We start from the raw sequence: 26998 nt of genomic DNA on the forward strand, positions 1-26998 counted from the left end.
TTGAGCCTTGGTGTTGCTTAGTCTTCATGTAGGGCCCCCAACAACTGGAGTGGAAGGCTGTCTCTAAAGCTGTTGCCTGTCTGTAGATCCCATTCCCCTAACTGGGCTACCTTACTGAGCTCAGTGGGAGTATGTGCCAGGGGGACCGCTACCCTCTCAGAGGAGGAGAGAAGGGGCTGAGGGGGTGCTGTGTGAGGGAGGAAGCAGAAATAAGGGGGAAGCTCTTAGGATGTAAAATGAATAAAGAAAAATTGGAAAATACAGAGAATTGGTTTATACAGTTTTTTTTTTTTTTGAGGAAAAGCTTATTTCTTCCTATTCATGTACATACAAAATGCCCACATGAAATTTACTTAAAAATTATTACTATGTGTATATTATGTATGGGAGCAGGGATGTGCAGAGGTCAGAAGACAACTTTGGGAGTCAGCTCTTTCCTTCCACTGTAGGGTTCAGAGATTAAACTAGATTGTCAGGTTTGCTCTACAGGCCGTTACCCATGGAGCCTTCCGCCAGCCCCTACATGTGGAATTTTAGTGCTAATAGAGATACACCGGCCCAGCATATGGGAAACGCCTTTTGACATGTACGCAACATGAACAAGTTCCTGTTACTTCGTTATTGTTTTCCAAACAGCATGACTGCCCCGGTGAGCTCCAGGTGAGAAAGGAAATGAGTCCCAGAAGTCTGAAGAATTAGCAAGTGAACAACCACACTACACGAGGAATCTAGGGCCATTCAGAATCTGTCTCTGTAAACATCATACTAAAAGTGCATTATTCGCAAGTGAAAAACGACTTGTGACACCATCCTGCCTGTCGCCCAAGTGCGGAGACTGAGGTATAGTCTACCACACCTGGCTGCTGTTACAACTTTTGCAAAGTATATATTGAGGTGCAAGTTTGTTTGGGGGGGGGTGTTTCTAAGTAGGTACTAATTTAGAAAGCAAACATTAAATGTGCCACCATTGGGTAAGTAACGAAATAAAGCCAAGCAAACGAAGTCCGTCAGCTCCCTCTGTAGGTCTCCTACTTGTACAGCATCTGCCGCCAATCATGCTGCTCAAACATCATGACTCAAGAATATGCCGCCCTCTAGTGGAACAAAATCCCACAGCGAGTAAAGGCTAATGATTCATCTAATAGCAACAGGCATTGGGGGGTGGGGAGTGACCGGTACTCTAAACCCAATTATGTCAATTCTAATAGACAAAAGTGAGCCCAACCTTCCCCTTTAGTGTTTAAAAGTCTTTAAAAGCACTGCTCTTGTCCTTTGTAAGTTAGAGACCAACAAGGAGGACACAGTGAGAATCTTGTCTCAGGAAAAGAAATCATATTGGTCCGATACTTTTTAAAAATAATCGTTTTGGACCAGGGATGGTCTCAGTCCACCCAGGGTTTGCACAGCCTGCAGGTAGCCCTGTGTTTGATCCCCAGCACTAAAACAGGCGAATGCCGTTCAAGAACAGATTCATAGGAGATCTTGAGTGCTCCAAGAAAACAAGTCTTGTGACTTCATTTTCTTCAAAAGCATGGAAGTGTTCTGGGAATGTGTTCTGGTGCTCCCTTCCAGGTGTATCCATAAGAGCACTTACTGCAGAGTATTCATCACAGCTGGCTAGTGTTGTTTACCTGCCTCCTGTAACTTGCTACCCCCTCCCCCCAGCTTGGCCTTGAGATTGTTCGTTTTACTTACATCACTTCTCTGACCCTCTCAGAGTGTAACACTGGCTGTCACTGCATGAATCTGCCTCATTGTTTTCCACTTGTCCAGGTAAATTACAGGTTATGATGACACACTTGGAAACAAAGGCTCAAGGATCACAAGTTATTTTTGACTACATGAATGTTTGAAGGGAGTTCAAAACTAGCCTGGACTACATGAAAAAAAAAAAAAAAAAAACTGCAAGTGAATGAATTTTAGACATCTTGGTAATCCTTTGGTTCAAGTCCCACTGTTTACATAGAGGACTATTCTTAAAGGAAAGTGACTTCCCAGTGTCACAGCAGCACACCAACAAGCGAGGGAACTTCAGTCTAGATTTGGACTCCCACCCCTCAGAAAGCCTTAACAAAGATAAAGCTAAAGCATCGGCAAATGGACGGGCCTGCCCCACTTCCATCCACATATGTAGGGATCAAATAACTCCTTTTCGATTGAAGACTATGTGGTAGTCAGATAACCTTGTCACAAGCCTGGGGGATGCAAACTGACCCACATCAATTCCCTGTTCCCATCCTTATACACAAGAGGCATCCGTGATGTCCTCCCCTTTGCTTAAGAAACAGAGCATCATTTAAACATTTACCTAGAGTTGACTAAATCTCAGCACGAGTCAGGCGCTGGGACACAAAACACAAAGCCTACATTCTGAACTGAGGTTGGAGGATGACAAGACAATCTACGTAAGTCAATCTGCAGGTCACTTTTTTACTGGTAGAGCTGTAGAAAAAACCGCAGAGGAAGATGATAGCTTGCGGGTGCTCAGAACACAATACCAAATCAAGTGAGGAAGACAGGCCTCTCCGAACCAGTGACTTTTAGAGATAGGGTCTGTTACTGTGTAGACCAGTCTGGACTCAAACACAGAGACCCACCTGCCCCTGCCTCCCCAGTGTTGGGATTAGTGTGACACCATGACTGGACAACAGTTTAAGGAGATAAAACTGAAAATGTGATCAACATTTTTGAATATACAAACTGTAGACATAATTTTCTCTGTAAATCAAGTCTGCATTACTAATGCGCAGAGCATGCGTTAAGTACCAGACAGAAGCAGTGTAACAGTTTCAGTGAGTACCTGTATGCAGCAATGTGCCTTAGCTGAAAGTGGATGAGGATGACGGAAAGCCAACTGACCAACACAGAAGCATTCATTCTAGCTTGTGAAGCCTATGGTGAGGCAGCACATTAAGGTAATGGAAGGAAAGATGCTTGTATTACTGTGGCCAGGAAGCAGAGGAAAGCACCAGAATCCAACGTTCCAGCAAGAACACACCCGCAATGACCTAACCCTTAGGGTCCCTACCCCGCATTTCTACCCTTACTCAGCAACACCACTACCAATCTAGGACCAAGTCTTCAGCATATGGACTTTGGGGGACATTTAGGATCTAAACTATAACAAGGTATTTCATATGACACCACCTTAGGCCAGCACCAGCAGGAACAATTCTTCGACTTCGCTTTCAGTTCACAAGGTTTAACCTTGATGCCAAGAAGAGAGAAGGTACTTTAAAAAGGTAAAGTACTAAATACACATAACGCTAAGTGAGCCAGAAGACTTGGAAAACACTCAAATATGCAGAGATGATAAATTTCCTCTCAATAGTATGTAAACGGAGCTTTTAGGAGCTCCTTTTTGAACGTCAAAGCAGAAAGAAGCATGTTCTGACTTCAGAGTGCAGGTGGCACTCACCATAACCCAGCATCAAGGAAGCAGCTGGGAGCTGCACAGGTGGAAACCCTAGGATGCTCTGTAAGAGTGTCTGGTGCACGGATTAGCACAGCCATTTAGAACATAAAATAAAAGGTTTTTAACACTTGGTAACTTTTTTCAAAGTATGTCCTGTAATTTTCTCTCTACCACTAAGTCCACTCCACACATGTATCCTCACAGTAACTACAGTGGGCTGTGGCTTCGTGGGTTAATGAATTCAAAGTCACCTTTCACTACTCCGTTCTAACTCACCTGTGGCCTTAAGCTAACTCTACATCCACTAGCGTCCTAGGCAGAGCCACCAGCATCCTTCACCTGGGCTGACAAGCACAGCCAAATCATCTTCCACCTCTAAGTCTCTAGGAGCCAGAGTGATGCTTTCAAAGTGCAAGTCTGATCCTGCCCCCTTCACTAAAAACCCCATGCACTGCCAGACCACCCCTACTCCATTCTGATGCCATCACACCATTTCTGACCACTGCAGATAGCCTTTTACTGCAGGGCTTTCTCATGGCTTTGTGCTTTGACTGGGGTCTTCCTTCCTGGTGCACCTTGGCTGTGTTGTTTGTATCCTCATCGGTTTAAGTAGTCCAGTCTGGCTGGGACCCGGATTCAACCACTGCAGTGCCAGGAAGCTCAGTGTGACTCACCTCCAATATTACAAACTTGTGTCTCCCTAGGTTTTCTCTTTGTTCAGCATTATTTCTCTCTATATAACCTCTTGAGAAATTGTTACTTATCTTTTTAATGTTTCATTTCCTTACAAGAATGCAGACAACCCAAAGGAAGTAATCTGGTTTTATTCATTGCTATATCCCAGTGTCTGATGAACAAAGGACCATGCCAAATGGCTGGGTGTGGAATGGCATCTGTACTGGGAGGTTTAGCTGGAAAGGCGTAGTAAAGATGAAGCAGGATCATGGCAGCAAGCCCCAGAACACACAGAGACAGGGCTTCTGGCAATGACACACAATGGTCAGATTGACTTCTTTTAGAGTGATTTCAGATGTGTCATTGGCATAGACAAAGAAAACAAATGTTTCCAAGTTTGTCCAAGTGCCTTTCTGCTCACCTTTACAAAGGCTGTGGATGTTCATCATAATCGTGTTCTGATACTTCTAAAAAATGTTTGCAAGACAAAAATAAAAGAATAAAATATACAAAGTTCTTCATTAAAATAGTACCTTAATAAATCTGTTAAAAGCAGAGACAGGACTGGATCCCGACATTATTAGGCTTGAGGCCTTTGATGCAATCATGTGACCACACCTCAGCCTCCCCAGACACTGAGATGGTGAAGAAGCCTCCTCCAGCCACTTCTACTTCAGGGTTCAAAAGTAGCTGAAGGATGGACGGTTTCATTCTATTTTCCTTTTTTGGCCTTGGCTGTTTTTTCCTTTCTTTTTTTCACATGTTTAGGGATTTTATTTTTTCTCTTCTCTCTCTGGGCTTCCTTGACCATCTTTTTTCTTTCCTGTAAAAAACAAACAACCCACCCCCAACAAAATTTCATTCATTCAGTGTATTCAATTATTGCTGGAACTAAATTAAAAGTAACAAAAGATAAAAGTATATATAGCATCAAAACTAACGATTACAGGTTGGTGAGTTTGCTTTGAGGCTCCCTGCATCTCACTTCTTCCCATCTCTCTCCCTTCAGATCCCTGCCTTCTTTCCTCTCTCAAGAGGGTCTCACTTTGTAACCCAGACTATTCTTAAACTCCTGAGGTTCAAATCATCACCCCCTCCTCAGTTTCCAAGTTCGGGTACCTGATTACATACAGGTTATCTTTCTTCCCCACCCCCATTCCCAGCCCATCTACTATTGAGCCATATCCTGTTCCTTGAACTTTGTTGAAAATGCATTTATTATACAATTTCAATATTACCGTATATGTTGATGTTTACAAGTTCCCATGTTTTAAGAGAAATAATGGTTAAAAAGAAGCAAGTATTTGCTTCTAGCAGACAAACACAATGTGTTCTGTGTGATATTAAAGAAGCTAGTTTACTCCAAAAGTAAAGTCTGCATTTAGTTACACCACTGATGTTTGAGAGCCACCACGTAAGAGGAATAAAATCTCGGCTAACCTTTTTATTAAGGTCAGGGTCAGCAGTATGGTTTTTGCATCTGGCTTGATCTTCCTGCTCTTCAGAGTATGTGTCAGAGCACTCAGAGCTCCCTGCATTGTCTGAACCAAAACAAGTCTCTTCCTTATCTTCACTTTCTAGGAGCGCAGGGACCTTAAAATTGTCATAGAAGAATGTTATTTGAGCCAAGTACTTACTCAAGTGTTAGTCAACACATTAATGCCAGCATTTTCCATCAGTATGTCAGATACTCTTTCAAGTTGTACACGCAAACATCAAAGTAGAATCAACATTAGGGAGAAAGATGGTAACATCCACTCACTGCAGTAGGACTCAAGACATACACAAGCAATTAGCAGGGGTGCCCCGTCCTTTGACAGTGCAACATGATGCTGCGTTTACAAATGGATTACACTCACAGCTATCCTGGCACACATATCTCATTACTAGGGTTCTGGGGCAGCATAAATTAACACAACTCTGCTACTTTTAGCAAGACAGATAGTTGAGCTTGGATTTGGAAAGAGTGTGACATACACAGGTGGGGGTGGAGGTAGTAGTATCTATTTGGGTGACTTCACAACTGTTTTCCTATGTACTACATTACTAGCAATAAGCTAACCTAACAAAATGAACAATCAACCAAGAGGAAGTTTCATTTTCTCTGAAATTAACCAGTTATTTAACTTTTTCCTTCTTTTTTGAGATAGGATTTCATTAGAGTCAGGCTGACCTTCAACTTTCCATTTCCTTGTCTTACAGAGAACTGAATGGGTGCTGGGAACTGAACTCAGGTCCTCTGGAAAAGCAGCAAGAGCGCTGAGCTGCTGAGCCAGCTCTCCAGTCTTGACGTTTTTCAAAACTGATTTTAAAAATTACTAAAAAAGGTGTATGGCTATCATTAAATACCCCTGCATCAAAGAAGACTAACATTAATGACAAATATCTCACTTTTAACTGAAGAATTCAGAGACAGAATAAGTACATTACCAAATTTAATTCTAATACCACTTTACTGTAACTCTTATATATATTCAAATTCTTAAAAACTTCAAGAAGAGTTCCCACAGGCTGGCAAAATGGCTCATCCGGGAGCCTGAAATCTAAGTTGGATCTTAAAGTCCTATGAGGTAGAAAGAATCAACTCCCCAGAGTTATCTCCTGACTACCACACGTGCTGTGATACACTTGTGAGCACACACACATACAAATGCAGTATTTACAGAATAAATTCTGTTAAAAAGCAATAACAACATATGTTTTTCATACCGTCTGGACTCCTGACAAATCTTTTTTCAATCCCATGACAGTCTGGTATAGAATCTTGAAAACAAAAGGAAAAGGAATATAAGCATAATATATAATAGATGTAAACATAAAAACTGACAATAATATGCATACACTGTACCATTAAGCGTGGACTAAACACTGCTCCTGTGACTCTGAGAATGCACTGAGAACCTGTCCCACATGAATTCAGAGACAGCATGCACTATGCATTATTCTTGGGTCCCTGGCATCTCCACAGGCTCAATACAATCAAACCTGGGAGTTTTTACATGAGCTTTGCAACCCAGGAGCTGAGAGCAAATACTAACTTGGACCTGACTCAGTGAAATGTTACTCACTCCACACACAGTCCTATTCTCCTCTCACCAACAGATCTACATGGCAAAGTTGTAGTTACTACTAACAGTGCTTTCGAGGGTCGGAAAGATGGCTTAGTGATTAAAAGTGCACGCTGCTCAATCCTGACAGTCAGGATCCCAGCACCTATATTCGGTGGCTCAGGGAGCTCCAAGGGCTCCAGCACCCTCTTCTGGCCCAAGGACACACACAAATATATACTATACATGCAATCACACAAGCACATAGACATAAATAATAAAAGTGCCTTTTGGCCAGACAGTGCTCAGCAGGTAAAGGCACTTGCCATAAAAGCCTCACAAAGAAGCCACACAAAGATGGAGAGAAGTGATCCCATGAAGCTGTCCTCTGGCCTTCCTACAGGCACCATGGCATGTGTGCTCTGACACATGTCTAACACACGTGGTAATATATTTTTAATGCTTTTGTTTCATGCATGAAAATCTGAGGAACACTTCTTTGCTCTTTATATAAAAACTTATATGAACAGCTAAATTTTGCTACATGGTTGCAAAGCCTAAATAAAATGTTACTTTCTGGTCCACTAACAACAATTCCTGCCCCCCCCCCCCAACCCTCCAAGGGAACCAGAGAGATGCACTGTGGCTAAGAACTTGTTCTGCTCATGCAGAGGACCCGAGTTTGTTCCCAGCACCCATGCAGGGAAGCTTACAATCCACACTTAACTCCAAGTGACCATAATACCTCTGGCTTTCAAGGATATCACCCCCACCCATAATTATCCCTTTATAGCCAACATGTACGGAAGCATGCCCATACAAAGGGAGCTGACCGTCTCATGAGCACCAAGCCACTCACATTGTCCTGTTGAACATTCAGAGCCATGTCTTCTTCCTTTAACCGCATCATTATGTCCACATCTCTCTCATAATTCTTTACCTCGTTTAAGGTTCTGGGAATATATGCTTGTTTGAACACCTTAGAGGAAAGCAAGACTAAGCCATTATTCCTATAGTCTCCTCATTCCTCAGTCCTTAGCTGTATCAGTCATGCAGAAACGTATTGCCATCTCCAACGCTGACTCTCAACCTGAGTACACACTGGTGTCCTGCCTGCTATGTGGTAAGCTAAAATAAAATTTTACAACTGATTTGGGGAAGAAAGAGAGTGTATTCCAGATGATCCTTAAAGCAACACTCCTCCCAAACATGCACATTTCAAAAAGCATCTGAGGAAAGACAGGATGGAGTCACAGTTAGCAAGGACAGCCTGGCTGTGAGCAACTGAATACTCAGCACTCTTACTATGTAGAAATATCCTACTCGACTTCCACAAACTTCTGAGAAGAATAAGCTGCTATTAAAATAATAATAAATATAACAATAAGCCTATTGTGGACCTTAATGAAGACATCTTGATTTCTTTAGACTAGTTTGATTTTAATTTTAAAGTATTTAAAGTTTGTTATATTTACACAGTCAGCATATAGGTCATTGAAAAATTCATACAAGCAAATGAATCAGCTTTTCCTTTTTGACTCACACCCCACAAGCTCTTTCAAAACTCTACCTGAACAACAGGCTAAAAGGTTGCTGAGAATAGCAATATAACTGAATGTAGATTATATACCGTGTGTCTAAAAATCAAGTTCATACTTTACCAACAAAAACAAAACCATGAAAAATCCTGTAACATGAGCATCAGTCCGAAATGACAGCACACACTCGTAATTCCAGCAATCAGGCAGCCAAAGTAGAATGGGTGCCAGTTTGAGACCAACCTGTAGCTTGTATTAAGTTCTAAGACAGCCTGGTTTATATGAAAAGACCCTGTATCAAAACACACAACAGACCACCCCAGAGTTCCAAGCAAAACCCACAAGTGTTCCCCAAATCTGTGAATACATAATAAACCCCCACCTCTTCATCCACATGATCTTGGCTAGTCTTTTCTTCCTTGGTCCTTTGGGATGCTATTTCCATGGCCTTTGAAAGAAAGTAAAAAAATTATTTTCCTTTACATTTATCCTAGAAGACACTTTTTTTTTAAAAATCTTCACAGGTGTCACATCTTCACACTTCTCCCAGTAACCAGAGTGAGCTTCTATAATGGAGGTTAGCTCTCTATCGAAGACTTCCAGTCAGTTTAAAAGAACTAGAATAAAATTTTAGTCTCAATACTTTGATAGTCAGTCAAATACTTGTATGGTAGTTTGAATGAAAATGGCCACTATAGGCTCAAAGGGAGTAGCATTATTTCAAAGGATTAGGACATAAAAGGATTAGGCCTTGTTGGAATAGAAGAGGCCTTGTTTAAGAAAGTGTGTCAATGAAGTTTTTTTTAGGTTTCAGAAGCTCAAGCTAGGCCTACTGGCTCACTGTCTCTTCCTGCTGCCTACTGATCCAACGTAGAACTCTCAGCTACATCTCTGGCACCATGTTTGCCTGCATGCCAACATACTTCACATCATGATGATAATGAACTGTAAGCTAACCTCAGTAAATGTTTCCCTTTAAGTGTAGCTGTGGTCAAGATTTTTCATCACAGCAAGAAAGCCCCTAAGACAACATGTAGTTGCCTGGAATCAGGTACTAACAATATACAAATAAAATTTCTGTCCCTCAAGAGCTCATAATTGGGTTGGAGAAATGGCTCAGTGGTTGAGAGCACTGACTGCTCTTCTAGAGGTCCTGAGTTCAAATCCCAGCAACCACATGGTGGCTCATAACCATCTGTAATGGGATCTGATGCCTTCTTCTGGTGTGTCTGGAGACAGCTATAGTGTACTTATTTATAATAAGTAAATCTTTTTTAAAACTCTCATAATCTACCAAACACAGTAGTGCATTATGACCCAAGCATTTCTGAGGTAGCAGCAGGGGGAGCAAAAGGTCAAATGAGCTGGGGCTACAAGTAAGACTATCTAAAGGAAATAAAACCCCACAAAGAGACAAGTGAAACAAATAAATAGGCTGGAGATATATTCAGTTGCAAAGACTGTTGGCACAGCATGCACTGAACCCTTGGTTTAATCCCCAGAACTACATAAACTGAACAGGCTATTGTGATGCACAGTTATTGTGATGCACAGTTATTGTGATAGTTTGCATATGCTTAGTCTAGAGAGTGGCACTATTAGAAGGTGTGGCCTTGTTGGAGGAAGTATGTCACTCTGGGGATGGGTTTAGAGATCTTCCTCCTAGCTGCCTGAGGATGCTAATCTGTTCCTGGCTTCCTTCCGATGAAGATGTGGAACTCTCAGCTCCTCCTGCACCATGCCTGCCCGGATGCTACCATGCTCTTGTCTTAATGGACTGCACCTCTGACCCTGTAAGCCAGCCCCAATTAAATGTTGTCATTTGTAAGACTTGCCTTGGTGTCTGTGCACAGCAGTAAACCCTAAATAAGACAGTTATAATCTCAGAACTCAGGAGACAGAAGCAGGAGAATCCAAGTTCAAGTTTATCCTTAGCTTTATATGGAGTTTAAGGTAGCTGGGAATATAAAAAACACTGTCTCAAAAAAATAAAATTAAAGAGAAAACAATGACCCTGAAATCACTGTTCCTTCTGAATCTCCCCCTTGAGATAACTGCCTGACCTGAGTTTTAATGTCTGTCAGACACAGCAAGATGAACAAGGGCCAACGTGGACATGCAGTCCAGGGGAAAAAGGAAATATGAGAATCCTGACTCAGAAGTGACAAGATTAACAAGACACAAATGGATTATATCAAAATATAAAACTTCTGTTTGGGGACCAAAGGATACACTCAGACAACAACCACAAAAAGCAATGCACAGGCATTTGCCTTGTTGGGAACCCTGGCTGTTGAGTTTTCACCAGCCTTGAGTTGGGTCTTTTCTTCTGCTTGTGTGTTGCCTTTTTCCCTGAGTTTGGTTCCCAGCATCACTTCAGGTGGCTCACAGCACCTGTAACTCCAGCTCCAGGGATCAAATAACATCTGGCCTCCTTGGACATCTACACACACATGCAGCATATAGTCACACAAACACACATATATACATATTAAAAGAAAATGTGATTTTACTTATTAGCAGGAAGTACCAAGAACAGCAGAATGTAGGCAGAATGGTGGTTTCCAAGAGCTGGTGGGGGCTGGTAAACACGGGGGCAGTATTTGATGATTAAAAAAAAGTTTTGAAGATAGAAAAATCAGTGGTTTAAATAATAATTTCAATATCATGCTCAGTTTTACCTGCATGTTTACCACATGCATGACAGTTTTCTCACTAAACATATGAAGGTTGACAGTTGTCACAATTTCTCTATCTTGCCTGTTGAGTAAAATCAAGAAACTTGGCTCTACTGACTTCACTGTTTTTAATCTGTGAATTGGTAAGTACTAAGACGTTATTAAAATGAATGACACTGAGCAACACTAATGACTGAACCCCTCAGATATTCTACACAAAGGCAAACTGTCCTAACTCCTCTCCTCAGCCCATCTCACCTTCTCCAGATAAGCGTCTATGTTGTCAGCGGTGATGGCAGGGTCCGTGATGAACTCGAAGAGCTCACGCACAGTCATCACAGCAACAGCATGCTTGAAAAAGAAATCTGTCAGAAGAAAAAACATTAATGGCAACTCTATAAAGGGAACAGCTACTACTCCAACTAAGAAACAGAGAAATAACAATGCATCATCTCCCACCAATGGCTTAAGTGGCACTGTATTGAGTAATTCAGTGAGACTTGTTTGTCAGCACTAGGGATCCAATGCGTGGCCTTGAACACGACTTTCCACACGAGACAAATGTAGCATTCCTATGCCAGACTATATTCCCACTTCAAGTGACAAGACCTTCCCCCAGTGCTTCTCACCCTTCCTACTGCTGCGACCCTTTTAATACAGTTCCTCGTGGTTTGGTGACCCCCAATCATAACATTATTTTCATGGCTACTCCATAACTGTAATGTTGCTACTGTTAGGAATCGTCATGTAAATATCTTATACGTAGGATATCTGATGTGAGCCCTGTCAAAGGCCATTTGACCTCCACAGGGTTAGGACTCACAGGTTGAGAAACACTGCCTTATCCCATATATGCAAGCACAGATGCTGTCAGGAAATTCCACTTCCCACTCACCATTGACGTTGGCACAGTCTTTTCTTAAGAACTCCAATGCATGTGGGTGGTCATGCTCCACAGACTGAGAAACATCAATGATATACACATCTCCGCCATGGTACCTTGTGGGCAATAAGCACAGAAAGTTAGTTGTACACTATTACTATACTTTTGGTGTTTAAAAAAATCTATTCTGACATCAGTTATGGTGATACATGCTGGCAGGATTTGCTGAAGAATGCAGAGGTGGGTGGAGGATCAGGCCAGAGTTCAAGCTGCACATTTCTGGCTAGGTACAGTAGCACATTACTTTAATCTCAGCACATGGGAAACAGGCAGGTGGATCTTGGTGAGCTCAAGGCCAGCCTGATCTACAAAGTGAGTTCCATAAAGCTAAGCTATAAACAAATCTTCTCAAAAACCAAAACAACAAAAATCTATTCTGTTCCTTATTTTAAATAGACTCTCTCTCTAGCACAGACTAGCCTTAAACTATTCTTACCGCTGCTTCCTAAGTGCTGAGATTAGTCATGCACTATTATATCTAATTTAAAAAAGAAAAAAACCCATCTTCAATAATTCATAAATGACTACAGCAGATGAAAGAGTCCTAACTAATAAAAGCTGAGAAACGGAAAAATTTAAAACCTATTAAATCAGCTAAAATTGTTTCCCCTCCTGACAGCTTGTGCAGGGAATGAACACTGAAGCATCACACGCGCACACTCTCACTCTCTCTCTCACACTCACTCACACTCACTCACTCTCTCTCTCTCACACACACTCTCTCCCCACAGCGCTCCAGTCTGTAAGGTCACTGAAGGCAGTGACCACAGGGAAGCGAACACAGCACAGTATCACTTCGTAGCTTAGGATTTTCTTAGATTGAAGTCTATGAAGTAATTATGGGAAGTTTCCAGGAAACAAACCACACTCACAGCATGTTGAATTCACTGAGATCCGCATGGACAAGTCTAGCGTCCTGATACATTTTCCTCATGTACTGAATGACCTGCAGATACAACTCCCGTGCCTTGGATTCTGACAGCTGGACATTTTTCAAAAGTGGTGCAGGCCTGGAATGAAAAGGGAATGAAGAATCAGTTTTCTTGCATCATTCCAGTGTCCACACACCTCTCCTATAACTCATCATGTGAGCGCCACTCCAAATGCTGGCAGTTATAGGTGTGTTCCCAGCAGGTGAATAATTAGCCATCCCTCGAAAGCACAGTTACTTGTGTTATACAGAAACTTCACAATGGTGAATTCTAGCAGCTATGTACTAACATACCTGGAAATCATGAAAGGAAAAACAGAAGGAATTACCTAGTACATGGCTCACAGGACTTCAGATAGTTTCACCATGAAATTTCTGCCATTCCTCGTACTTACATGTCATCCTTGCCAATGAAGCTCATGAGAAGAACATGACATCTTAGCCTGAGTGGTTTTGGACATGGTATGTTTGCTGATTTTAGCCTGTTATGTACATAAAGGACAATTGGAAAGTCAAAAGACATAAATCAGAGCAGTTAGAGACAAGTTCTCTGAACTACACTATTTCATAAACAAGTCGTTTTAAATGTCACCATTATGTGCCATCAAAACACTGATAAGCAAACTATTATACTGCATAACCTGTAACACCTAATCTACTTCTAGAGGCATTAAAACTCTAAAGAGGAAGGACTGATGAGACAGCAGCTATGTCAACAATTATCTTCTGAGCTTAGTAATGTCAAATATAAAAAAAAAAAATCACTTACACCAAGTAGCCAATTGCACACAGGAGTATTTCTGAACAAATGGTGCTGGCTTACTAGCCAATTGTAACTACGGATAACACATACAAAGTTGAAAGACACTGGAAAGGGAAAGGGAAAAGCCAAACTTTGAGAAAACTAGCTAAGAGTCCTTTCTTTACAGTACTTACAGAAAAATGACTGTGTGAATGTGTCCTACACTGGACTGAGTAAGAAAAGCAAGTGATTACCCAGAGCTTAGAGCCTGACAACATTTATGTAAAACCCCTGGTTTGGCTTTGTTGGTTTTTGTTTGTTTTTGAGCCAGAGTTTCTCTGCATAGCCCTGGCTGTCCTGGAACTCACTCTGTAGACCAGGCTGGCCTTGAACTCAAGAGATTTGCCTGCAGCTGCCTCCCAAGTGCTGGGATCTAAGGTGTAAGCCACCACTGCCCAACTCCCCTGTAATTTTCTCACATGACAGTATTACCATCACTGTCACTGTCTTAAAATCCTATAAAAAGCCTTATCTCAAAACAAATTATGTTTTCACGTGGCTTCAGGCTCTTTAGAATAACAAAATTCATCTACATAGTTCAACACAGTAACAGAGCTGCATGATCTAATGGGTCCTTCTAGTCAGAAAGGGCAGGGCAGACGCCCAGACAGGCACAGCTAAGCACATGGACTACAACTCTCACACACTATCAGTTACCTCCACAGATTCCTCATCTCCTTCTCTGCCCACGTCTTCACCATTTTTCTAGGGTTTCCTTTACAATAGCCATGACGGAACCTAGAACAAGTAAGACATTTGTTAATCACTGCATTACACTATGTTAGCTCTTGACAGAAAAGGAATTCAAGAATCTAGACTCACCTGAACTCCCCAGTCACGTACTTATCACGATCTTTGAACATCAAAATAGAAGTTTTATATATTTTGAGTGCTCTGCTCTCTCCATGTTCTGTGCTAGCATAGTATACGTTAGCCTATTTTAAGCAAAACAAAGAAAAATATGTTAAATAACAAGTGTCAGTGATTCTAATGTCAAACAATCCATCACGGACCACTCTTGAAGGTGTGAACTAAAATAGGAAATGTGTTCCGATAAATATACCTCCAGCATACATTCACATGCCACCCTGTGACGGATGCTCTGGAGTGCTCCTAAGTCCCTATCACCTATAGTGATGACGTGGTAGTCTTAGGTCTAGTACACAAAACTGCTTAATGACGAATTCTCCCAACACAGCCTATTGTTACAAGGGGCACAGTAGATATAGAAAAGTCCAATTTAAATATAATTGGTTTCACACATACATCACTGATGAAACTTTTCTTACATCTAATTAACTTCCACAGAAAGGAGTTACTAATTGTGATGGTAAGAATGAAAAATGTCTTCCATAGGCTCATGGGTTTGACCCCTGGGCCCCAGTGGGTGGGCTTATGCCTGGGAGCTTATGGAACTTTGAAAGTATAGCTTTGCTGGAAGAAGTATGTCATAGGAGGTGGGCTTGGGAATTAAAAGCCTGGGCCTACTTCTAGTTCACTGTTTCCTGCTTGCCATGCTTCCCAACCCTAACTCTCTTGAATGCTAAGCTAAAATAACATTCTTCCTTAAGAATTATTCTTGGTTATGTATAGGGTCCCTGTGTTACAGCATGGATCCACCGCACCTCCATTTGCAGTTGAAGAAGACCCTGGGCAACAGGAGAAGAATTCTATTTTATCACAGCAAGGGAAAAGTAACATTTTGTTTTTGTTTTTTTTCTTTCTAAAGTCACACTTAGCCTTTAAATACACAGCACATAGGAGGCATAGGATCTCTGAGTTCAAGAACAGCCTGGTCTACAGAGTGATTCCAGGGTTCCAGGACAGCCAGGACTACACAGACAAACCCTGTCTAGAGGGAAAAGTCACACTTATTTTTCTAAAGAAAGACTGGCTAAAAGAAATGAGTGGGGCTGGAGAGATGGCTCAGTGGTTAAGAGCACCGACTGCTCTTCCATAGGTCCTGAGTTCAATTCCCAGCAACCACATAGTGGCTCACAACCATCTGTAATGGGATCCGATGCCCTCTCCTGGTATCTGAAGACAGCTACAGTGTACTCAAATACATTAAAAAAAAAAGTGAGTTAATAAATCTCATTCATTAGTAACTGTAAATTGGTACTCAGGACCACAGTAATCTGAAAAATCTAAGGTCACTGCTCGACTCAGTAATACAATAAAGTAATCATAGTAAATTACATATATAATTTCTTATCGACTGACTACCAAGCAAGATAATTTCTAGAAACGTTGTTAATAAACTATCTGGTATATATAGCTTTTTCGTTTTCTTTATAGTCCTAGCCGCCCTAAAACTTGCTTTGTAGACCAGGCTGACCTCAAACTCACAGAGATCTGACTGCCCCTGCCTCCGAGTACTGGGATTAAAGGTGTGCATCAACACAGCCAGCTTTCTTTCTTGATTGAACGATTTCTATAAGTAACTCTAGTTGGCCTAGAATTTGCAATATAGACCATGCTGGCCTGGAACTCCAGAGGTCTGATTCTGCCTCCCAAGTGCTGGGACTAAAAGCTTGGCTTTCTTTTCTTCTTAAACGCACAAATTATAAAGAGCCTTATTTTTCCTGAGTGTCTGAAACAAGAAAACTAACATGAAAATACTGTCATCACAACAAAAGCTCACTTCTTTTCCAGTGCTAATGCAGCCATGTATCTCTGATATGTATTTTCTATTCAACAACCTGAATAAAATCATCCTTGTTCTGGGATCCAAAACCTAAAAATTAAAAAAAAAAAAAAAAATTCTTTTAAAGAACAGTCATGAAAACAAATCACAAAATAAAGAACAGCAAAAATATATACCAAGAGTGATCAAGATGGCTCAGTGAATGAAGGTGCTTGCCACCAGGCTCGTGACCCAAGTCTGATCGCCCAGAACCCATCCGCATAAAGGTGAGTGGATGGAATAAACCCCACAAAGATGTCCTATGACTTTCAGAGGCCCCACTGCACAGGCACTGCCTTCCCCATCATGCACACACACAATACAGTTTTGTCTCTGTTGCTGTGATAAACACTATGACCCAAACAGTGTTCGGGGTTGGGGGGGGCTAATCTCATCTCACTCTTGCAGAAAATAGTAACTGCTGAGGGCAGTCAAGATAGAAGTTGGATGCAGGAACTGAGGCAGAAACATGGACCTGCTTTCTACATGGTGCTCAACTATGATACTCAGTTTGTTCCTGTACTACCCAGGTTCAGTGTAGCATCACCCCACAGTGGGCTGGCACACAACTTGCCTACAAAGCCAATCTGATAGAGGCAATTCCTCACCAAAAGTTTCCTTTTCGCAAGTGGCTTTAGTCTGTTGTAAGTGGACTAAAACAAAAAACAACCAACATAACCTATAATAACAAGTTAACATTATAAATAACCACTTTCATAATTCAGCTGCACAAACTGGTTCTCTACTGCAGATCAGCTTCTACACCCTTGGGGGTGAAGCACAGAAGAGGTGCTATCAAGGAAGTGAAGGACAGAAGAGGTGCTTAAGTCAAAAGGTTACAATTTCAAAGTGTGGAATTGTACACATACATAAGGGTAGAGGAAAGCCCAGGCAGCAATAATAAATCTAACCCCCTCTTTTTTTTTTTTTTTTATCATTTTCTTCATATTAGTGGATCAAGTGGCATACACCTTTAATACTAGCTCTCAGGAGGCAAGAGGCAGGCACATCTAAGTGACTTTGAGACCCTCCTGATCTACACAGCAAGTTCCAGGCCAGCTAGAGCTGGGCTCACACTCTCACATGCTCTCGCTCTCTGTGTGTGTGTGTGTGTGTGTGTGTGTGTGTGTGTGTGTGTGTGTGTTTCTGCTGCCCATCAGAAATCAGGGGCTAGAGTCCCACCCCCTCCATAAAAGCACATATAATTTCTAAACAAAGAGATCTCCAGTTAGAAAATTAAAGGTATCACCCTTCTTTCCCTTTTCATCTACACACGCCCTATATACATGGCAGCTATGAAACCCTCTTACTGGCAGATATTCAACCTATTTAACAGGAATGAGAATAAAATTCCTACAGACCCTGCTTAAGAAAGATCCTGGTCTAATAGTCTCTGTCTTCCAAATGTCTGAGAAGGGGAAAGCATTGCACAGTAGCTTCAAAGGTTATGGAAGCTATTCTGAAAGGGTTATGGCTCTACCTTCCCTACTAGTGGTCATTTTATATAGTAAAATGCTAATCAGTGAATATGAAACAGTGTTTACTCATGAGTAATTTAGTTGAGGTTGACACCAATAGGAAGCTAAAAACAAGGCACAATTCAAAGAGAAAAGGAATGCTAATTTCAAACAAGACTGCAGTACTTCAAGCATACCTGTTCTACAGTTGCTCTGTCGGCCTTATCTTTAATGCGATACCTAGATGGAACAAAAATGTACAGCAGACATATTCAAAACTCAGTGAGGAGCCAAAATAAAACCTCTATACGTACATGATTTGGTGACAATTATCAAGCAGTTTTTCATAAGAGATATAACCTGATACAGCCTCTTCACTCAAACCCCATTTCTCTGAGCACGCAAGTCAATTCTCTTTAGCAAGCATGTCCAATCTTTTGGTTTTTTTCTTTCCATTTTAGTTTGTAATCTTTTTTCATTTATTTCCTTGTAAATGAATGAAGAGTAGGTAAGAGCACGCCGCCCTGCCTACAGTGGTCAGAAGACAACTTTTGGGAGCTGGTTCTCTCCATCCACTGCCAGGGTTGGAAGCTGCAAGACAAGCACTTACTGCCCCCTCTCACTCTCTCCCAGGGTGGCCCTTTTGGTAGTTCCACAGAACATACATATAAATGCATGTATAAATATACAGATGTGCATATATGTTATATATGTAATATATATTTCACCTATGCATACAGAAGGGACAGCAAGGAGGAGATAGAAAGAGGTGGGAGAAGGAATGTGAATGTGGAAGCCTTCCCACATCCTGAGGCATTAAATAAGAGCATCTGGAGTACAGTGACAAGGGAAATGTGGAGTGTCTGTGCTGTCCTTTAAACTCTCAATTTGCTTCAGCTCATCCACTAAATAATGCAATCCAACACGCTAACTCGAACAAACACATGCTTAAATGCAAAAAGTCAGACAGACAGGTCAATGAAATACCAAGTGGCCAAAGTGTCTCTCAGAAAGCAGTTATCTCTGTGGACAGAGTAACAAGCCAGAGAAAAACTAATTTTAATGTTCAGTTCTGTCACTGCTAGTGGACTAATGTAATTTTCTATACTACAATGAACATCCCAGTATTAGCACATATGAGAAGTCAGTCAGACATCAGTCAAATGGAATTGACACTCATCCTGATGAAAACACACTATGTACTTTTACTACTTAAGACTCACTGTCTATTTTGATTTGCTAATGTATAGCATACTCTAAGCTAATAAACAAAAAGTACATTAACATCCCTTACAGAACAATTACACTGCCCAGTCAAGAAATAGTCTCTACCAACTTTATACTGAAACATTACTTACGATTCTGCTTCTTTTTGTCTCAATTTTACGGTGACTTTATTTGTGACAGAATCAGTAACATTCAGCTTATCTAAAAAGACAAAAAACTCAATGTAAACAAGACACTAATACTCATCTCTACTTCTCTATACATTTTCTTAATAGAATTAGAATATACTTATGAGGTAAGAAATAAGTTATTTATAGTGTTCATTCTCAGCACTATAGTGTGCTTTTTGAACCCGAATTCTAAAATTGTAGATATAGACAAAACTCAAAAACACTGATCTTCATAGTAAATCTCAGATACTTAATATTTTGTATACTACAGATAACACAACTTTACTTCTGCAAGCTCCAGTTTCTTTTCACATTAGAGATACATCATGATGACTAGGAAATACTTATATACACTAACTTCATACTTATGGAGAGTATACAGGAGACACTGGGAGGTTTGCAGAGTCAGTTCAGTCGAGGCAAGGCTTTCAACTAAAGCATTAACACCACCCACCTAAACAAATAGCACTTTTAGGAAAGGCAATGCAGAACCAAGAAGAATTGGGGTGGGAACATGAAACTTCATATTCCCACAACAGATGAACAGAGAGCTAAGAAAGGTGAATTACAGTGACTTGAAGTGACTAAAAGTCACTTTTCCTCATTCTATCTAGAGTCATTCATTGACCTATCACTGAGTCAAATACATTCACTTCTTCAGCTAACAAAAATGCCCAACATTTCCAAGAATTTCTTCACAGCTGCTAAGCAATGCAGTTTTTAAAAACTTACTTAGATTGATTTTATTTTCAAATTTTTGTAAGGACTTGTCACTTGGAGCAGACATTTTGGCTGAATTGTAGTTAGAAGTCTGTCGATTTGCCTACAAGAAATTAGTTTAAAATATAATTAATTGTAAATTCAAGCTTAAGGTTCATAGTTACATTTCTTTCTCCCTTTGCTATTTTTTATTATGCTTTGCAGGAGGGGACACCACACATATGGAGTCAGAGAACAACTTAGAAAGCTGATTTTCTCTTTCCACACTGACCGCCCCAGGCATTGAACTCAGGTTGTCAGGCTTGGCACCAACTGCACTTACCTACTGAACCACCTTCCTACTCCAGTTCAGCTAGTCATTAAGGCATCGTTACATACAGGAGCATACTAAAAAAAGCAAACTTTTAAAGGCTTTTAAAGGTTCTTAGAGCTGGAAAGATGGCTCAGCAGTTAAGGACGCTGGCTGCTCTTCCAGGGGAGCTAGGTTTGATTCCCAGCACCTGCACGGCAGCTCACACCCGTCCGTAAGTTCAATCCCATGGGGATCCAAAACCTTCTTTTAATCTCCTTGGGCAGTTCATGAACTGCCTGCACATGGTGCACAGACACATGCAGGTAAAACACCCACACGTTAAAAAGTCAAAAGAGAAGGCTGAGGTTACTGACCACAGAACACAGCCCACATGTTATTTTGTAGTGGTAAGTATAAAAAAATGTAAAAAGTCACCATGCCACTCTATCACCAGCTACTCTGTCCCCTGCAGTGATCCTGCTGTCATGGCTAGTCCCAGCAGTGGCCGCCCTTCTAATTCCCATGACAGGTCGCTGCCACGCCAGCCCCATGCAATGACCGCCTATCTTGAGGTTAGCTGTCACAAATCCCTGTAACCCGGCAAAATCAAAACTCCAGAGGCTTGTAATTTATCAATCAGATTTATATCAGTAAATTCTCACCCCACATAAACTGCCTACATAGATAAGACAAACTGTCCTACAATTATCCATCCCTTATAAGATATTCATAGCTACCTGTAGCTATTTAAAACCACAAGGGGGTGGGTCATCCTTCTCCATCTTCTTCCCTTTCACCTCTCTCAAAAACTCTGCCCCGCCTTTCTTTCTCACTGCCCAGTCAAGTCCTTGCCATATCTTGTGCCTGCCCTCACCTGCATATAGGCATCAACCCACATTTTCTTCTCTTCAATCTATTTTTTATTATGAATAATAAAGTTGAACTTTTAAAATTTAATTGGCTTATACATTTGATACTTGAATATTCGCTTACCTTCAAAGTATTTAATAAAGTGCTAAGGCTAACATTAAATTCTTTTTTTGAATTTATTTTTACTTATTTTTTATGTATGTGAGTACACTGTCCCTCTCTTCAGATACACAAGATGAGGGCATCAGATTCCATTACAGATGGTTGTGAGCCACCATGTAATTGCTGGGAATTAAACTCAGGACCTCTGGAAGAGCAGTCTCTCTTAAACTCTGAGCCATCTCTTCAGCCCTTAAATTCATTATTAAACCTGTATTTTAAGCCTGACAGTTCAAGACAGGGAATGGCAAAGGTAAGTACAAGGTTCAGCACTTACACTGGTATTCTGTGCAACCTTAAGTAATAACAAAGAGAGGCAGAAGCAATACCTAAAACTCATAGCAAATGCAGTGAAGGGCTCTCAGCCATGTGGTATTAGTACATGCTTTTAATTCTAGCAGAGACAGATATTTCTCCAAGTTCAAGACGAGCCTGGTCTATGGATTGAGTTTCAAGGTAGCACAGATATACTCAGAAAAACCCTGTCTCAGGGAGGGGAAAATTTTTTTTAAAACGGTACTAAACACTTGATCTTAGCCAAAAGGCCAAGAAGTAATAAAAATGATACTAACCAATTAAATTCCCTCTTATTGTATCTCAGCATGAAAGTCTTATCTGTAAAGAACTTAAGATTTTCTACTAAATGTAATATAAAGTTTCTTTTAGAATCAGTTCTGTCCCTCTAACTGTATGAATGTTTTGCTTGAGTGAATTCTTGTGTACCATATGGTGTCTAGTGCCCAGATGCCATAAGAGAGCACTGTATCCCATGTCACTGGAGTTACAGATTGTGAGCTGCCATGTCGGTGCTGGGAATTAAACCCAGGTCCTTGACAAGAGCAACATGTGCTCAAACCCACAGAGCTATCTCCTCAGCCCCTTTAACTTGTAAAAGAACTTTAGGCTTTGGGATACAGATTAGTAGTACAGTACCTGCCTAGTATAAAAAAGTCTGTGTTTGAGTCCTAGGACCACAATAAATAGAAATCAGACCATGTTTGCTATCACATACATGCCAGACTGACTGAATTGACTTCTGTAGTGCTGAGATGCATGGTAGGCAAGTGCTCCAAAAATACACTGCATCCAACAAAACAATTTAATTACTATAATCACGAGCAACAAACAGCATTACTATACAGGTAACATTAACTATACATATGTCGTAACACAATTCATGCTGAAATTATCCAAAGACCCACCAGCGACTCAGTGTTGGAGTTACCAAAACTCACTTTGTAATCCAGGCTGGCCTTGAATTTGTGATCCTTCTACCACTCTTCACAGGGAGCTGGGGCTATATAACTGTTCCACCAGCCCCGCTATACTTCTCTAGTTACCAATGAGTCTCAACATTCTTCCTTCCTGCTGTGCTGGGAAGCCAGGGATAAACCCCAAGATCTGTTGTACCATAGCCAAATGCTTTACAGCTTAGTGTGGCCTTTCCTTTGTATATTTTTAAGTTCATTCATCCTAGGACACTTCAGTAACTTAGCAGTTACTGACCATTTAAAGAATTCAAATACAAGAAATTATGAACTTTGAAGTCAGTAAAAGCTGGGGCTCTAAGATGATATAACCTACAGAACCACAGTTTTTTTTAAAAACTACATGGGCTGGACAGATGGCTCACCCATAAATTACTGTCACTCAAGCCTGAAGACCTACTTCAGTCCTCAGCAGCCACATAGAAAGGCAGACTCAGGGGTAAACATCCATGATCCCAGTACTGGGGCAGCTGAGAGAGTAGGGTCTCTGGAAGTCATGAGCCAGTGGCTGGCTAAATGGTGAGATCTGGGCTCAGTGAGATGTCTCAAAAGACAAGGTGGAGAGGCTGGAGACACCTCAGAGATATGATTAGGACTGGAATTGGATCCCAGCACACACGTAAGAACCTGTTTGATGTTGTGGATCCCCAAACTATCTGTAACTGGAGCTCCAAGGGACTGGTACTCACTTCTGCCTTCCTCACATGCACACAGGTATGTGCACACATATGTGTAGACAGACAATATAACACAGATTTACAGAATTCCTTACACACCTGATAGTTACTGCCACCATTCCAACTCTTGGTGAGTTTTCCAGTCACGTCATCGAAGTACCAATCAGTGTCATAATCATAATCATCATCTTCCTCATCAATCTCATCTTCGCTCATCGCCTCCAATGCATCATTCTGAAGGTTTTTAAGTAGAATGTCATCTTCTGTTTGGATTGACTGCACTTCTTTGTTTTCACTAGGAATAAGAATGTTCTGGCATGTTTATCCATCCTTTAATAGGAAGAGACACATACATACACACCTAAAAGATTCCCTTACATTTCCTAATCTGCTCCATCTTCTTACTATCAAATTCTTCTGTCTCCCCATCTGCAGCAATTCTTTATTTCTCCACGTCCCCAGACTAGTCTCTGCGTGCTGGCTTCACTTTTGCCTTAAGTCAAACTAGTTTACATTATCATCTTGGATAATGCCTGGTTCAGCAGCACACAACAGGAACAATACCAACATTAGCATGAGCTCCACGACAAGGACAACACATAATCAATCAATCTCAGGTGCTGAGATTAAAAATGTCTGTACCTCACCTAACCATAAAAAGATCCTTTTTTTTTTTTCTCTCCTAGTTCTGAGGACCCAGAGCCTTGCCCCTTTTGGCAAGTACTCAACTAAAGAACTAAATCCCCAGCACCTAGCCCCCCCCCCCCCCTGTTGTTTTGTTTGTTTGAGACGGTCTAACTGTTGGGTCTGGCTGCCCTGGAAGGCACTATGTAGCTAGTGCTGACCTTGAAACCATAGATCTCAGATGTTTCTGCTTCTAGAGTGCTGGGCTTAAAGGCGTTGCACCACCACACCTGGCTCCCTATTTCTTAAGTAAATAAATTCAGCTGTCAACTCCAAATTATTAACTGGCTACAGCTTACAGGGCTTTAGATGACCATGGGCATGAGTAGGAAGAAGAGAGATGGTCATTTAATAACTGCAATTTACTAGGACATCATAAGAATTGTACATAAATTACTTCAATTACAAATCTAATGATCTAGGCAGTGCAGTGGCAAAAAAATGACATCCCGCAGAGGACCACTGGTGTAGTCTCACAACATCCTGTGTGTATGGGGCCTGTGGCTAAACAATACACTGTTGACTATTACATACTGACTAGCAAAGAAGGCTTGTTTCTTCCCACTTAAATGCTTCAGTGGGGATTTTTGTGAGATGATCTGTAAGCAGAAGGCTGGGAATCTCCAATTTCTCCTGCTAATTCCTACTTACCCTCTAATCACTATGTTACTGATCACTCATTTTTTTGTACTATTTACCAATTTTAATTCAAATAATTTACCTCACTGTTAATATCAATCTCCCCTAGCAGAGGACAACCCTTGTGGCAATCAAAACCGTAGTCACTAATATTTCCCTAAATCTAGATTTGACACAGAGCGGTCAACATATATTTACCAAAACCACTCACAAGTGATGAATACAATCTACAGGATATAAGGTACACAAGACTGTTGTTTCAAAATAACTGTAATTTTTTTTTTTTTGGAAACGGGAAGTTTTCTGTCACTGCTTTCTTCGGATCTCACATCTGATTTCACCAAAAAACTTCAATTAACACTGCTACCTCGAAGTCGTTGTACGACCATAGCGATATTTGAATCTGGATATTTATTTGTTACTGGTTTTCTGCTCCACTCCTTCTTTCCAAGAACATCTTCTACGTAACGCAACAGTTCCTTTAGTTAATAAATGAAATGATGCCCTGTCACTGCTGAAAGCCTTCCTCTGGCCTATAAGACCTGAACAGCTTCTTAACTCCTCAGTCACTACCTGACCGGTCTCCCTTTTTCCTTCATTCTCTCCGTGGCGCTGTATGCGCCGGCCTCTTGGTCTGCCCTCCTTTCCAAATAAAAAAAGAGACTTGATATGTCTTGTTCATCATTACTATCGCCCGTGGAGGTAAAACTTTTGCTGACTGTGTGTGAAACCCAGTATGTAGAAGAAAAAAAAGTCCCACGTTTTTCAGTTGTCCCCCAAATCTTGCTTCTCTGTTAAACATTCTGGGAACAGGTAGCTTTCACGAACTGCCCAGCTATGAGGACAAAGCCCGAGAAAAACCCAAACCGGTAGGTGTCAGCTCCCCGAACCGAATACGGAGCTGGCGGAATCTGAGGAGTCCGTGAGTCATCCCCGGCCGCCTACCTGTCTGAGGAATCCGCGTCATCAAATTGCCCGGGGACCACCGCGACCATCCTATCCCGACTGCAGTCCATGACTAGTGGGGTGAGCTCTCCGCGCCCCTCAGGCCGCGAGCAGAAGAGACAGCTTTCTACCTAGCGAACGTGTTAGAGACGGCTTTCCACCTAGGAACCAACCGCGTCTCCGTGATCCCCGTCTCTCAAATCCCTCGGCAACCGCCAGGCCCAAAGCAGCGACCAGGAGCCACGAGATGTCAGGATCCGCAGTTTCTGCAAACACCGCCAGGAGACCGGAAGTGCAATGCAGGAAGTACGCCACCAGAAGTACTTCTTCAAGCCCAAGTGCCCTCAGGGAGCATGCGCGTTACGGTGGCCGGAAAAGACCAATTCGCGATGTGAAATGGGCGTGGTGCGTTGTCTGTGGAGTGGGATGTGTAGCACGTGTTGCTCCCCAACCTTTGGTTCTTGCTCAACCAAGGCATTTCCCGTCGTAGAACGTCAGCCCATTATTTCCTGGCCGCTTCAAAAGACTTACGTCCTCTGACGTCCTTCCTCCGGACTCCTTTGCGGTCCAGAGGACGTCACACTGGGACGTTCGAGCGCTCTGCGACGCACCACTTGGTGCCCTCGGTGGGGACGGTTGGAAGGTGTTCTCCCTCCCGCGGAGCCGGTGTGCCGGGAGGAAACCCGGAATCCTTAGCCTGAGTCCCAGAAGCTCTATGGATCATGGAAGTGAGCATACTTTTGCTCTCTGGAAACGTTGGTGCGTTGTTTTGAGATGCAAATGAGACAAATCCTTTTTTTTTTTTTTTCAAAGTTGGGAGGTTTAAATCTTTGCGTCTGGCAGGAACTCTCGTGACACCTCTTTCTGCCTCTTTTTTTTTTTTTTTTTTTTAATGTTAAATGTCAAGTATTATCTAGCGCGCGCGTGTGTGCACGCGCATGAGTAAAGTTCAGAGAACAACTTGAGAGCTTACTCATCCCACCGTGGGGTACGGGAACCGAACTCTGGTCATTGCGCTTTTCCCTGTTCAACCACTTGACAAGCCCTTATTGTCTTAAAATGCTATATCTCAAGCTGGGTGGTGGTGGCTCACACCTTTTAATCTCAACACTTAGGAGGCAGAGGCAGGCAAGTCTTTGTGAGTTCAAGGTCAGCCTGGATTATAAAGCGAGTTC

General features: G+C 41.7%; 1 protein-coding gene across 1 annotated transcript; it reads right to left on the reverse strand.

Moving 5' to 3' along the window:
• Window positions 1-4241: 4241 nt before the first annotated feature.
• Window positions 4242-26100, reverse strand: RIOK1 (RIO kinase 1). Its single transcript, XM_080933061.1, has 17 exons — window positions 25824-26100; window positions 23655-23850; window positions 20302-20392; window positions 19531-19600; window positions 18370-18412; window positions 16674-16766; window positions 14852-14964; window positions 14687-14767; window positions 13623-13709; window positions 13169-13306; window positions 12249-12352; window positions 11612-11718; window positions 9058-9123; window positions 7997-8116; window positions 6800-6853; window positions 5531-5683; window positions 4242-4913 (listed from the first exon to the last, which is right to left on the reverse strand). The coding sequence occupies exons 1-17, from the start codon at window positions 25892-25894 to the stop codon at window positions 4803-4805; spliced, it is 1698 nt and encodes a 565-aa protein (XP_080789187.1). The 5' UTR covers window positions 25895-26100; the 3' UTR covers window positions 4242-4802.
• Between the last annotated feature and the right edge of the window lie 898 nt (window positions 26101-26998).

Source organism: Micromys minutus (assembly GCF_963924665.1).
Source record: "Micromys minutus genome assembly, chromosome: 1".
Lineage (NCBI taxonomy): Eukaryota > Metazoa > Chordata > Mammalia > Rodentia > Muridae > Micromys > Micromys minutus.

What these genes read in the sequence shown, in the direction of transcription:
- RIOK1 (XM_080933061.1), bottom strand. Translation starts at nt 25,894, where the DNA reads ATGGACTGCAGTCGGGATAGGATGGTCGCGGTGGTCCCCGGGCAATTT. An exon ending in GACGCGGATTCCTCAGACAG is followed by an intron (nt 23,851 to 25,823) that starts GTAGGCGGCCGG and finishes TCTTATTCCTAG; the next exon opens with TGAAAACAAAGAAGTGCAGT. An exon ending in TACGTGACTGGGGAGTTCAG is followed by an intron (nt 14,768 to 14,851) that starts GTGAGTCTAGAT and finishes TACTTGTTCTAG; the next exon opens with GTTCCGTCATGGCTATTGTA.